General features: G+C 39.9%; 1 protein-coding gene across 3 annotated transcripts in view; it reads left to right on the top strand.

The window, feature by feature from the left end:
- Nucleotides 1–14,556, top strand: part of rptor (regulatory associated protein of MTOR, complex 1) — a 491,598-nt gene that overhangs the window by 292,696 nt on the left and 184,346 nt on the right. For 2 of the 3 annotated variants that reach the window (XM_072241994.1, XM_072241996.1), the window contains exons 18-20: nt 350–470; nt 1,849–1,989; nt 9,413–9,571. In XM_072241994.1, coding sequence (XP_072098095.1) covers nt 350–470; nt 1,849–1,989; nt 9,413–9,571 — 421 coding nt within the window. The remainder of the gene's footprint in view (nt 1–349; nt 471–1,848; nt 1,990–9,412; nt 9,572–14,556) is intronic. The other variant, XM_072241995.1, reaches the window with a different exon arrangement.

Raw genomic sequence — 14,556 nt, forward strand, 5'->3', positions numbered from 1 at the left:
ATTTATTAAGGTCATTGAACTCCATAGACTTCTAATTTTCCCCTTTTGACGCTTTTAAATTTGTTTCTCTTTACAAGATGTGTATTTTGTTACTGGACTTCTTAACTGCTCCTTTCGGAGTTTGTCTCATTTAATTGTGCTCCTCACGCCTACTGATAAAGGTTGCAAATTGTTTTTAATTTTGCTTGCATAATTTATTGTGTTGGTAGTGTTTAATTTGGAATGATGCTCCTTGATGCCTGCCTTAAGAGTTGTTGTGGTCACTTATTTCTTGGGCAAATGCAATAAACACAAGTTCGGAGTGTTGAAGTTATTTCATGATTAACTTATTTTGTGTTTTAATTGGCAGGAATTGGTTGTGGCATTCAGTCATCTTGTCATTCAGTATGAAAGTAATTTCTGTACCGTGGCATTACAGTTCATGGAAGAAGAGAAGAACTACCCTCTTCCCTCTCCTGCCAGTGTGATAGGTAGATATTTTCAACATGTAATTCTGATGTTACTTTTAGGGTTTATAGTAAATTGGGTCCCCCTTATTTGACTGAAATAAGTACAGCTCAACAAGAAAGTTGATAATATTAAGGGATTATTCTTGCTTTACTTTCAGATGTTGTCTCGGTTGGCATGGTGGTTGTGTACTCCCATACACTAGAATTTTTCACTTCATGTCAAGGAGTACACAGAATAAGTGATAAACGTGACTGGATGAAGTTGAACATACTTGCAACTTCTTTCCTTCAAGAGCTTAGACCAGTGGTTCCCAACCTGTGGTCCATGGGCCCCTTGTTTAATGGTATTGGTCCATGGCGTAAAGAAAATGATTGGGAATCCCGACTTAGACTGACTCTTGTCAGTTTGCGCAGATCCTCAAACAGGACAAATTCATTGGTGCTGTGGTTGGAAGGATTCTGTTTTCCATGTGTCAGAATATTTCCCTTTATTGAATCAATCCTTGAAAGTAAATTACTTGATTTATGCAGATTGAGATCACATTTATCCAGTACAATATTATAGTTGCTCTTTTACCAGCAGAGGGCATAAACACAATAAAAACAAATTTTCAAAAATTTTGTATATTGTCAATGTTAATCCACCCTTCATTGGGGGAAAAACCTTTATAGAACATATCTGTCAAGATTCATCCAGATTTATATATTTTTTAAGCTACCATAATAACTCTTTTCAAGTGAAGCCACTTATTCTCATAAATTGCCATACTATTTACTCATTACTATCATTGTCCCACACTGCTGTCAGTTTAATATCTTAATGAACAAACTAATACCTTTGCCCATTAAACAAAGTGCTAAAACTGCAGAAGATTTAAGAACTGAGAAAGAAAGCCCGTTTAGTTCCATCAACTTTAATTAATATAACCATGGCATGCAAGAATTAAAACAAGAATTGTAAATCCTGAAAACCTCAAATAAAAACAAGAAAATACAAGAGTTCCGCAGTAGGTCAGATTTTTTTAAACATATCCTGCAAGATTTATTTTGTCTTAATTATATGCAAATGTTCTAGTTACCATTTCAGAAATTTTTTTCTATCTTCAAAAAGCAATAAAGCCTGACCTGCTGGTCCCTGCCCTGTACCAGCCAGTGTACTTTGGGCAGAGGATCAAAAAAACCACGAACTCCCCTACTTTCCAAAGTCCCACCCTTTTGGAATCCACAAACCAATGATTTAAAGTTGGTTTTTTTTTTTGCTTTGTTTTGCTCTATCTAACAAGCATCACCCCAACAAACATTAAGAATTTTTAGCAAGAAAATCTAAATGAAACAGATGTGATAACTGCTTCTGTCATCCCCTCAGCATAGTAATTTATTTTCATTATTGGACTTGCAGAACCTGGGAACTTCACACCAGTACGTGATGGACCAGCTGTCCCAAGGCTTCGTACCGTGAGTTCCTATGGGAATATCCGTGCGGCCACTTCAGTTCGGAACTTGAACAAGTCTCTCCAAAATCTTAATTTAAACGAAGAAAGTAAGTTTGGCTATAGAAGGTGATAAACAGATGTGGGAACATAATGAATGTGCCAAGTTCCTGTGTGTTCGTAGACAGTCTAATAGATAGTTCGTAGATAGTCCTATTCATGCTGAACTGGACAGCAAAATACTACCAAGTACTGGATCCTTTTTTTAACCAAGTACTATACTAATAAATTGTGAGGTAAATGGAATCTGTCTTCCACAGAAAGCCATCACAATGTTTGCTGTATCAATAATGAAAAATATAGGAAAAAGGTTCAGGGTTGTAATGTTTTGATTTCCACTCCTCACTCGCTCTTCTCCCAAGGTGTTTCAGATAACTAAACTTTGCCTCATGCTCAGCGGTGATCTTTAAATCGGCTTTCTTTAAGTAAGTCCATTATAAAACTGGTCATCAGTTACATTTAAGTTTTATGTTTAAATATTCATTCTCTTGAAAGAGCTTGTATACCTACCTAACCCAAGCTGGTTGATGTTGCTTGGGTTAGCATGACGATGGAGCTAAGAGAGTTTCTGCTTTATAGCTCCAGCGACCTGAGCTCAAACTGACCTCTTTGCTCTTTACACATTCTCCCTGTGATGGTTGGTCGGTAAATTGCCCCAAATGTATAGGTGAGTGGTGGAAACTGGGGAGAAGTTGATGGGAATGCATGGAGAATAAAGTGAGATTAGTAAAGGACCTTGTCAAAAAGCTCATAAGCAAATTTTATTATCAAAGTATATAAATGTGACCATATACGATCCTGAGATTCATTCTCCTGTAGGCATGAATCTATAGAATAGTAACTATAACAGGGTCAATGAAATATCAACCAGCGTGCAGAAGACAACAAACTGTGCAAATGTTAATATAAATAAATAACCATAAATAATGAGAACAAGAGATAATGAGATTCAAAGTGAGGTTATTGATTGTGGGAACATCTCTGTGATAGGGCAAGTGAGTATAGTGATCCGCTTCGATAGTTGAGAGGTTGTAATTGTTCTTGAACCTGGTAGTGCAAGTCCTGAGGCTCCAATACCTTCTACCTCCTGGCAGCAGTGAGAAGAGAGCACAGCCTGGGTGGTGGGGATCCCTGATGATGGTCGCTGTTTTCCTCCAGCAGTGTTCAAGAAGATGTGCTCAATGGTTGGAAGGGCATTACCCATGATGTGCTGGGCTAAGTCTACTACCTTTAGTAGAGTTTTCCAGCTGTTCGTACAAGGGATCTAGGCCTAAATATTTATAGTGGTCTAAATGATCGGTCACTGATCACGTGATTGGCAGGGTCACATGAAGATTTTGAAGATGAAGAAAATTATTTTTATTTGTCACGTCAATTGAAACTTACAGTGTTGGTCGCTTACATCACACGAAGTACTGTGGAATCCTTTTACCTCTGCTTAAGTCACTCACCATTCCTGGCTAGTGTCTCTTTTTTGTTACACATCTGGTTTATATATTACCTATTTAACTGTAATCAAGATATAGCCAGCATTAAGTTTTATTCATGCTCTCACACTGTTAGTTCTGGTCATAGAGTTATACAGTATTTCAATAGGCCCTTTGGCCCAAGTTATCCATGCTGACCATTTGCCTTCCTGAGATAACTCAGTTTGTACTGGCTCATTTTTAAATTTCTTGCCCTCATTTTAAAAATTCTTCCACCTCTTTATCGTTAGTAATTATTCTCCAATTCCACAACTACCCAAGATTTTTGTGTACCTCCAAGTGTGGCTTCTTGCACATTCCCAGTTTTTCTTATCCAGGCCTTTCGCAGTCGAAGTCCTCAACTCCTTCCTTCTTTCCCTCCTTTATATAGCAAGTCCTTGAAACATAGTTCAAAGTAAATTTATTATCAAAGTACATATATGTCACCATATACTACCTTGAGATTAATTTTTGAATTTGTTCTTCACCAGTCCTAATTTCTCTATATGGTGTAGTGCCAAATTTAAGAAAAGCCACTACTGATTTTGTATGCTAAGCCTTGGAATATTTTACGATAAGTACATGTCGATAAATGATTTACTGATCATAATTTTTCTAGCATATGCAGCAGTACACATTTTTGCAATATATTAGCATCATCTAGTGGTAAAATATTAATACTGACCTCTATCTGTCAGAGTTTCTAAGTCAAATTGCTGCCAAAAAGATCTAGGTGTAAAGCAAACAAATACTTTTGAACTTTCTGTGGCGTCCAATATCTTGTATATTGATTTAAATTGGAACATATAGAAAACTGAATCAAGGTTTAAAAAATGGTTATATCTGGCTGTCTCATGTTCCTTTTGATGAAGTAACTTCAACTTCAAATGTTGACTGCTTCTCTTTACATGGGTGCTGCCCACCTTTAATGTTTCCAGCTTTTTCTTTCTTTCAGATTTCTAGCCTCTGCATTTTTAAAATTATTGTTGCTTCTGAAAGCTTTGTAATATTAATGGAAGTCATGAAGCAGGATTATAAGTTTCCTTGCACTGACAGATGAATATAGGTAGAAGATCGGATCTTGATGCCCCTTTCTCAATTGATGTTTCATCCTTGGAAGATCAGTGGCAGCCCTGATCAACATTCTTGATGGATTGTAGCATGTCATGCTGTCTAACAGCTTTCAACAAGATTTCAATGTCCTGTTGTGGAGCCTAGGATTTAAATTGTTGCTTTTGAACCTCTGCCATCCATCTTATATTTAGTGCCACACAACATAAGCATATTGTTGGTCAGATTGTTGTTAACAAATCCACAAGGAAATGATTATGTCTCATTGTACCATTTTGCTGATACTGGATTTCTGAGAAAAGAGAAAATATTTATTTATATCCGAGATGTGGGCATCGCCAGCAAGGCCTAGTTGCCCTTGAGAAGGTGGTGACGTGCTGCCTTCTTGAACTGCTGCAGTCCCCGAGGTGTAGGTGCAACCACAGTGCTCTTAGAGAGGGAATTCCATGATTTTGACCCAGCAAAAATGAAGGAGCTATGGTACGTTTCCAAGTCAGGATGGTGACTGACTTGGGGGGGATTTCCAAGTGGTGGTGTTCCCAGGTATCTGCCGTTCTCGTCCTTCTAGATGCTAGTGGTCGTGGATCTGGGAGGTGCTGCCCAGGAACTTTAGTGTGTTATTGCAGTGCATCTTGTAGATAGTACACACTGCTGCAACTGTTCGCCGATGGTGGAGAGCATGGATGGTTGTGGAAGGGGTACCTATCAAGTGGGCTGCTTTGTACTGGATGATGTCAAGTTTTTTGAGTGTTGATGGAGTTGCACTCATCCAGGTGAGTGGCGAGTATTCCATTACACTCCTGACCTGAGCCTTGTAGATGGTGGTTGGGCTTTGGGAAGGCAGGAGGTGAGTTACACGCCACAGGATTCCTGTTCAATTCTAGTCAATTAAATAGTTCTCGGAGCAGAATGGCAGTGTAGTGGTTAGCGTAACACTGTTATGGCACCAGTGAACTGGGTTCAATTCTGCTGTTTCTCAGAAGTTTGCAAGTTCTTCCCATGACCATATAGGTTTCCACCGGGTGCTGAAGAGATGAGAAGGAATTTCTTTAGCCAGTGGGTGGTGAATCTGGTGAATTCATTGCCACAGATCACTGTGGTGGTGGTCAAGTTATTGGGTGTATTTAAGGCAGAGGATTATGAAAACCAGGACTGTCACCATAACTTAATATTCAAATCCAATTTGATTTCGAATACAAAGAAAACAAAATAGTACTCTGCACCTGGTACAAATTAACTCAGCTATCGGCCTTGAATTCTAAGCTATTTAGGAAGAGCTGAATTTGAGGAAAAAGCTGACATTTAAGAAGAGGTTCCAATTGTCTCTGGCCTCCAAAGAGAGTTGAAAATTACTCAGTGAAAAGAAAAGATTAAAAATGAGCTTCAGTACTCACCTATTGAAACATACAGTGAAGGTGCTATTTGTGTTAAATCAAATCAGGGAGGATTGTGCTAGGCAGCCGGCAGGTGTTGCTGTGTTTCCATCGTCAACATAGCATGCCTGCAACTCACTAACCTTAACCCTAAGAATGATCCAGTGTTTATTTGAAATGTGGGATGAAACTCATACGGTCAGGGTAGAATGTGCAAACTCCTTATAGACAGTGTTGACAATTGAACCCTGATCTTACAGCTACCACTGCATAGCGTTATGCTAACCATCACGTGACCATCTATGTTGTCTTTAATATAAAATAAGAATAAAAATGCATATTAAAAGTAAAATAAAGATGCAAAATATGAAAAAAAACAGTAAAATAAAGTAAAATAGCCCGTCCACCGAGTTACATTTACCTTTTCCCAAAGGGTAATTGACCCATTCAGAGTGAGGTTTCAATCGGTACGCCAGCCTTCCCTAGCATAAAATGGAGGGGCTGGATGCAAAGTGCATTGGTGAGTGCAGCAGCAGGTGGACAGTCAGCTGCAGCAAGACTTGAACTCCACATATCTCAAGCATCCACACATCACTAGAACTTTGTTATGTACTGACATCAAAGAGCTGACAGCAGAGATTCCCTAGCTGCCTGTAAGCACGATTTAGTGTGCAGCACGACAGTGTAATATCTGATGTTTTCTTTTGATTTAACATTGATCTTGATCAATTCAAATTTAATATCAGATATGAAAGTAATTAGTTAAGTATTGCAGTGCTTTTGTATTAATATCATCAATGTGTCAGATTGATACCACTGCAATAAATAATTTCTTAATGCAATTGAAAATCTCAAACCATCTTATGAATATTCATTCATCTAAAGCAGTGTATTCATTTCTGAGGGTGGATGTGACCTGCTCCAAATGAAGCTGTCGTTTCTGTTTTCCTGAAGTCTCATTTGGTTGTGATTAGTCTTGTCATGTAATCGTAAAGTTACGTCACTTCGGTTTAATTAATTCATTTTTATTTATTTAGTGGTACAGCCTGGAGTAGGCCCTAACAACCCCCAACAAACCCAATGAATGCTAACCTAGCCTAATCACTTACAATGACCAATTAACCTATCCGGTGCGTCTTTGACTGTGGGAGGAAGCTGGAGGACCCGGAGGAAATCCGCACACTCCACAGAGACTCCTTACGGAATGGCATCGGAATTGAACTCTGAACTCTGGAATACTCCGAGCTATAATAGTGTCACGCTAACTGCTATGCTACCGTGCCTTAAAGACAAATGAGCCTAAAGGGAGATGTAAATATTCCTCTTAACATTTATATCAGAGAATTGTACACTTCCCTAGCGCAGGAATATTATGTTTTGTAGAAAAGTTCTGGTTTGAATTGTGTAGAAATGTTTTGCTTTGCTTTTCCAGGGAGCCTGTAAAGATTTAAACTTCTGCTTTGGCATTTTACCAACAGTCCTGACAAAGTTTGAGTATCACTAACTATGTAACCATGAAGCAGAAATTTACACCATTTTTTCTCTCATAATTAGGTTTCTCTGTCTGAAGCTCCATCCTTGTAAATCTCTTTCGTGCTGTGATATCCTTAAAATTATGACACGTTCTTAAGTTACTGCCAATAGTGAGAGATTTCTACCTTATATAAAGTGACTACTTTTTTTAAAATTGTGAAATACTTTGGAATGGCAGCAGTCAGAAAAAGTGCTCTGTTAATGCAAGATGTTCTGTATTTAACACTTCCCAAATTAATTTACAAAATAGGTAAATATCTGGGGGCAGCACAATAGCGTAACATTTTGTATCATGCTTTACAGTGTCAGTGATCGGAAAATCGGGGTTCAATTCCCGCCACAGTCTGTAAGGACGTTGTATATTCTCTCTGTGACTATGTGGATGATCCGGGGAGGGTTGGGGGGGGGTGCGGGTTTATGATTGTGCTGGTGAGTTTGCTGTTTTTCTCTGAATTGACTTCCATAGTTTTTCTTTCGTTTCATGGTTATCTGGATAAAAGAATCTCAGTTGTATACTGCATGCATACTTTGATAATAAATGAACCTTTGAAAATTTTTTCTGGTTTCTTCCCACATTTTAAAGACATATGGGTTGGGTTTAGTAGCTTGTGGGCATGTTAGCACCAGAAGCATCAGAGCATATGTGGGCTTGTCACAGCACAATGCTCTGACTCTTTTGGTCACTGACAACGCATGTTACTGTATGTTTCAATGTACATGTGACAAATGAAGCTAATCTCTTAAAAATTTATTTAAATATCTAGTAAGATTCACATTAGTTCCCCATTCCTGCATTAAATCTTATGAAACTTGGCTTGAACAGACAATCTAGAGATGGGGTGTTTTGCCTTTTCAAGGTTCTATGCAGTGTCAGAGACATGTAATCAGAACGGCCTTGCTCTTGATAGTTGGAACCAGGAATAAATGGTAAGCACTGCCCAGCCCATCACAGGCTCATCAATTCCTTCCATCCAGTCCCAGTCCATTTTTTCTTTGGGCCTCTTTTCTATGAAAGGATGCACTGGTCCAGAGAGATTTCACCAGAATGATCCCAGGAATCAAAGGGTTAACGTACGAGGAGAGTTTAATGGCTTTGGGCGTGTACTCGCTGGAGCTTAAAAGAATTGGGTGTGGAAATCTCATTGAAGCCTACCGAATATTGAAAGGCATAGACATAGTGGAGGTGCAGAGGATGTTTCCTATAGTGAGAGTGTCTACCACCAGAGTTTACAGCCTCAGAATACAGAGATGAGGAATTTCTATTGCCAAAGAGTGGTAAATCTAAGTCTTATGATCTTAATGATGCATTGCTTCAGGAAGGCTAGTAGTATCATCAAGGATGGCTGCTACCTTGTCCATTTGTTTTTCTCTTTACCATCTGGGAGAAGATGCAGGAGCTTGAAAGCCAAGTCATCCAGACTTAAGAATATCTACTTCCACACTGCTATCATACTTCCGAACCAACCACTTCTTTCACACTCCTTTCCTTGTGGTGCTACCATGTTCTTGCATTCTTAATTTTACCTCAGTAATTCCTTGCTTTGATGAACAGCGGTATCTTGGGGTACAGTTAAAAGCATTGTGGAGAAATAAATATTGGAAATTAATGAAAATTAATGAGGCATGGTGGTAGAGTGATTAGTGTGTCGCTGTTCCAGCGACAGTGATCTGGGTTCAATTTTGCCACTGACTGTAAGGTGTTTGTATGTACATTCTCCCCATGACAGTGTGTCTTTTGTCCAGGTGGGCCAGTTTTCTCCCATGTTCCAAAGACGTACAGGTTAGTTGGTTAATTGTTCACATGGGTGTAACTAGGCAGCACAAGCTGTTACTGCACTCAATTTCTAAATAAACGTCAATTGTTAGAATGAAACCTATATTTCCAGGTTTGAGCTTATGTTCACGGCTTTTGATGAATTGAGTGTATTTCTGAAGTAAATGTGTTTTTCATTGATTTAGATTCAAGACATGATGCATGTAAGCTTTGTGTTACAAAAGGTCTTCAGCCCTTCATCTCAATTCTTTTCCAGCAGGCAGCTCAAACCCCTTCTCCCCTGGGTACCTAAGTACGAGCAGTAGTGCCAGCAGTACCCTGGGAAGCCCTGACAATGAAGAGTACATCCTTTCATTTGAAACCATCGATAAAATGAGGAGAGTCAGCTCCTACAGCTCCTTGAACTCATTGATAGGTAAGATTTAAACTTTCATTTCTATCAGAAATTGCTTTTCAACATTACTCATTCTTTAAGGGGCCAAATGAACTCTGAATTCCTGTCATCTTTATAGCAAGATGTTTTTTTTTCCCTGCATTATAGTCATAAGACAGTTTACCAAATACCTTCACTCTTCATTATAGGCATCTTGTGCAGACCCTGTGAAGAAATGTATTTGCAAAACAGGACTTACCTAGCGAATGGGCAGGTGCTGAGGAATGCAGTAGAACAGAGGATCTGGGAATATAGGTCTATTATTCCTTGAAAGTGGTGTCACAGCTAGATAGGTCTGTAAAGAGAGCTTTTGGCATGTTGGCTTTCATAGATCAAAGTATTGAGTACAGGAGTTGGGATGTTAGGTTGATGTTGCCCAAAATGTGAGGCCTAATTTAGAGTGTTATGTGCAGTTTTGGTCATCTACCTACAGGAAAGATGTACATAAGATTGTAAGAATGAAGAGCCATTTTACAAGGATATTTAAACGCAAACAACAGGAATTCTGCAGATGCTGGAAATGTTAGCAACACACATAAAAGTTGCTGGTGAATGCAGCAGGCCAGGCAGCATCTCCATGCTGCCTGGCCTGCTGCATTCACCAGCAACTTTTATGTGTGTTACAAGGATATTGCCAGGACTTGAGCACCTGAGTTATAGGGAAAGGTTGAATAGGTTGCAACTTCTTTTTCTCTGGAGTGCAGGAGATTGAGAGTTATAGGTGGGATAAATGCAAACAGTTTTTTTTTCCCACTGAGGTTTGGTGAGACTAGAACTAGAGGTTATGGGTTAAGGGTGAAAGGTGAACTGCTTAAGGGGAACATGAGGAGGAACTTCTTCACTCAGAGAGTGGTGGGAGTGTGAAATCAGCTACAGCAGACGTGGTGGATGGGGTTTGATTTCAACATCTGAGCGAAGTTTGGTTAAGTACATGGATTGGAGGGGCATGGTCAGGTGTAGGTCGATGGAATTACGTAGAGTAATAGTTTGGTATGGACTGAATGGGCCAAAGGGCCTATTTCTCTGCTGTAGTGTGGTTTGCCTCTAGAGAGAACTTGGGAACTATTTTATCTGTGAATAGATTCCATTCCTACGTCTTTCCAAGGTGTTTAATACTGACAATAGTAAATAATGGAATTGCTTTTCTCCTTGTGATTAATATTTCATGTTTGTTATTGTTTATCATGTGGCCAAGCAGGTTTATGAAGAGGGAAATTTATTTCAAAGTTCAAAGTAAATGTGTTATTATATACATATATGTCACCATATACTACTCTGAGATTTATTTTGTTGTGGACATTCATAATAGGTACAATAAAATCAATGAAAAATTATACACAAGCAAAAATGGACAGGCAGCCAATCTGCGAACTGTACAAACATTAAAAAAAATAGCAAGGAATAAATACAGTACTGTGTAAAGGTCTTAGGCACATATATATATATACACACACACACACACACACACACACACGTTGGATGCCTGAAACTTTTGTACAGTACTGTATTTGTCAACATGAAGCAGAGAACAAGGCTGTGGGACAGGTGGCAGAGAAGGAATGCTAGGGTGGGGATTGGCTTGGGCGCAGTCACATCTTCCTTGAGACTCTGGCCATTTGATTCCAAACGGCTGGTTTATTAACCATTACTGAATGTCTCTCTGGTGCTTCCTGCTCCCTCCCCTCTCCCTTCCCCCTTTTCTCAACCATGATTCCCCTCTCCCTGTCCCCTTCTCACACTCAGTCCACAATAGAGACCCATATCAGATTCAGGTTTATCATCACTCACAAGTCATGATATTTGATACTTTTTTTGGCAGCAGTACAATACATAAAATTAGTACAGTACTTTTTAAAAGTTTTAGGCACCCTAGCTATACATATGTGCCTAAGACTTTTGCACAGTCTGTTGATTATGTGCAAAGTCGTATGACATGGGCAATCATGACCTTTCCGTGACCATGATTGTTCTTGACAAATTTTTCTACAGGAGTGGTTTGCCATTGTCCCTTCTTCTGTCCAGTGTCTTTACAAGATGGGTAACCTCAGCCATTATATATACTCTTCAGATTGTCTGCCTGGCATCTTGGCATCACATAACTAGGACTTGTGATAGGCACCAGCTGCTCATACAACCGTCCATCACCTGCTCCCATGGCCTGACCCGGGGTTGGGGGGTGGTGTTTGCTAAGTAGGTGCTGCACCTTGCCCAAGGGTGACCTGCAGACTAGCGGAGGAAAGACACACCTTACGCCAAAATTGGTAGATAAGTATCTCCAACCCGCCACCCATCTGCACAGCACTGTAAATAATAAATAATATTGAAAACATGAGTTGTAGAGTCCTTGAAAGTGAGTCCATAGGTTGTAGAATCTTTTCAGTGTTGAGATGAATGAAATTGTCCATTCAGGTTCAGGCTGAAGGGTAATAGGTGTTCGTGAACTTCCTGTACTTCCTTCCTGGTGGCAGCAGCAAGAAAAGAGCCTGGCCCGGATGGTGGGGGTCATTGATGAACTGGGCTGAATTTGTTGGGATTTGTGTTCCTGTGCATTGGTGTTTCCATTCCAGACCGTGATGCAACGAGTCAGGGTGCTCTCCACTGTGCATCTCTAGAAGTTTGTCAAAGTTTTAAATGACATGCTGAATCTGCACAAACTTTTTTTTTTAAAAAGTAGAGGCGCCTCCACTGTCCCCGTTGTTCCAGGGATTTAGGAAGGCAATATTTGTACCTTCCTGAAAATAAAGGGTCTTGAATCTTGTCTTTTCTCAGCAGGTTTTCTATTATCATGCAGCCAGCATCATTGTTCGTTGCTAGTATCGTGACATTTTATAGAATATTTTAATAGGCTAATTAAGGGTCTGCTTTACCTGACTTAACTTCAGTAAGTGTGATCATGATCTCCCATTGCATGAGGTGAAGAGCTGATTAATGATCTGTTCACAGTTATCACATAGATTACCATGCTAGAAGTAAAGCATTATTATACTCAAGATGTGAAAGATCGATTTGACCAGGGTTAGCTGTATACCCAGCATGACTGACCACAGGCTTACTACACTTGACATCACTGTCCTTTGATCAGGCAGGATGCCTGTGGACACTACTGAGGGTAAGCTCACACATATTTGGAGTGAGAGCAACTCACATCTTTATAATGCCTTGAGGAAAAGTATATAAAGCCAATTGAGATACTGAACTCGCTCATAAAATCTTTTTGGAGAAATTCAGAACTTGACAATGTGGTGTGTTAATAGATTTTTACATTTTGATGCCAGCTGCCTCTGATTTTGAAACTGCACAGTTTACTTTTTACTTTCAAGCAAGTTAATCTCTCATCTAATCAACTGGGAAATTGATATTGATTAGTTTACTAAATTGGAAAAGCTGCTTGGGTTGAAATAAGCAAATGTATTGGTCTGCCCTTTGAATGACAATCCTTCGTGTAATGCTATTCTGTTGCACCCATACTCACCTGCATTTCTATTGAGTCATCCTCTCTCTTCCTTCAGTTCTCGCATGGTTCGGTCGCATTATTTCTGTTTGTCTGATATTTATTCATTTTTAAAACTCTTGCCTTTGTTTAATGTGTATCTCCTTTTCAAGATTTAGATGCATGCAATGCATGGAGAGTTGGAAGACTTGATTCAAAATTGGCTTAGTTGCTAAAGGTAGTGGTAGAAGAGCATTATGTCAATAAATTAATCATTATCATCATCATTATTATGTGCCTTGTTGTATGATGTGTTGATCATGGTCTTTCGCTCTCTATCCATGACCATAAGTTTTCTACAGAAGTGGTTTGCCATTGCCTTCTTCTGGGCAGAGCTTTTACAAGATAGTGACCCCCACCATTATCAACACTCTTCAGAGATGGTCTGCCTGGCATCAGTGGTTGTATAACCAGGACATGATATGCTCTGGCTACTCATCCGACCATCCACCACCTGCCCCCATGGCTTCACGTGACCCGGAATGGGGGGCTAAGCAGGTGCTACACCTTGCCAAAGGGTGATCTGCAGGCTGGCGGAGGGAAGGAGTGCCTTACACCTCCTTTGGTAGAAACGTACCTCTGCCCTGCCACACTTAACTGAATAAATGAATGATTGGCTTGGTCAAAAATGTAGATAGCCTGATTGGTAAGTTTGTGAGTGACATAAAAATTAGAGTTGTAGATAAAGAAAAAGGTTGTCAAAGTTTGAAGCCCTCCATTGGTCAGGGTCAACCATGGATATTGCGTCTTACTGACCTGGTACGCAGGTCAGTACACAAGCCAGGGCAGAGCATACCATGCAGCAAGCTCCCCCTCTCCACGCTGCTAAAGCATTCAAAGGAACCGCAGAGCCTGATACTGTTTAGCACCAGCAACATTGCAGAAATTGCCAGTCAACGTTTGACTGCCTTAGAGACTCCAACTTTGGACTTTTCCTCAGGGTTTACTCCCAAAATGCATGTATGCATTTCTAAATGACAAAAAAAGAGGACTGAGTGTTCTCATAATCTAAAACCTTCAATATGAGTGGGTATAGCCACAAGGCAGCAGAGATTTGAGATCAGAGTTTTCCTTCTAGATGAGCTGCCAACCATGGCTGACAAGCCCATCTGCTTGACGCGACTTGTTTTATGATGCCAGTAACCCACCTTTACCCGTTCCTCTGTCAGTGGCTAAGCCACTTGGGAAGGCCAGGAGCTGGACTTGGTTGTCGGGGCTATTTGAGACACAGGCCATTGGCAGCTGTGGCTTTCACCTCTATGGTCCTAATCACCGCCACTCTCTCCCTGAGCCTCTCCACCTCATTCTTTTCCATTAGGACCCTCCCTATTTTGACTAAGGGGTATGACTGTGACACCCTTAAGAAAAATGTAAAAGGATACAGCATGATATAAACCAGTTGCAGATGTGGGCAGAGAAATTGCCGATTAAATTTAATCAGGGTAGGTGTGAGATGTTTAAGAGGTTAAATGTAAGG

Source organism: Mobula birostris, chromosome 24 (assembly GCF_030028105.1).
Source record: "Mobula birostris isolate sMobBir1 chromosome 24, sMobBir1.hap1, whole genome shotgun sequence".
Lineage (NCBI taxonomy): Eukaryota > Metazoa > Chordata > Chondrichthyes > Myliobatiformes > Myliobatidae > Mobula > Mobula birostris.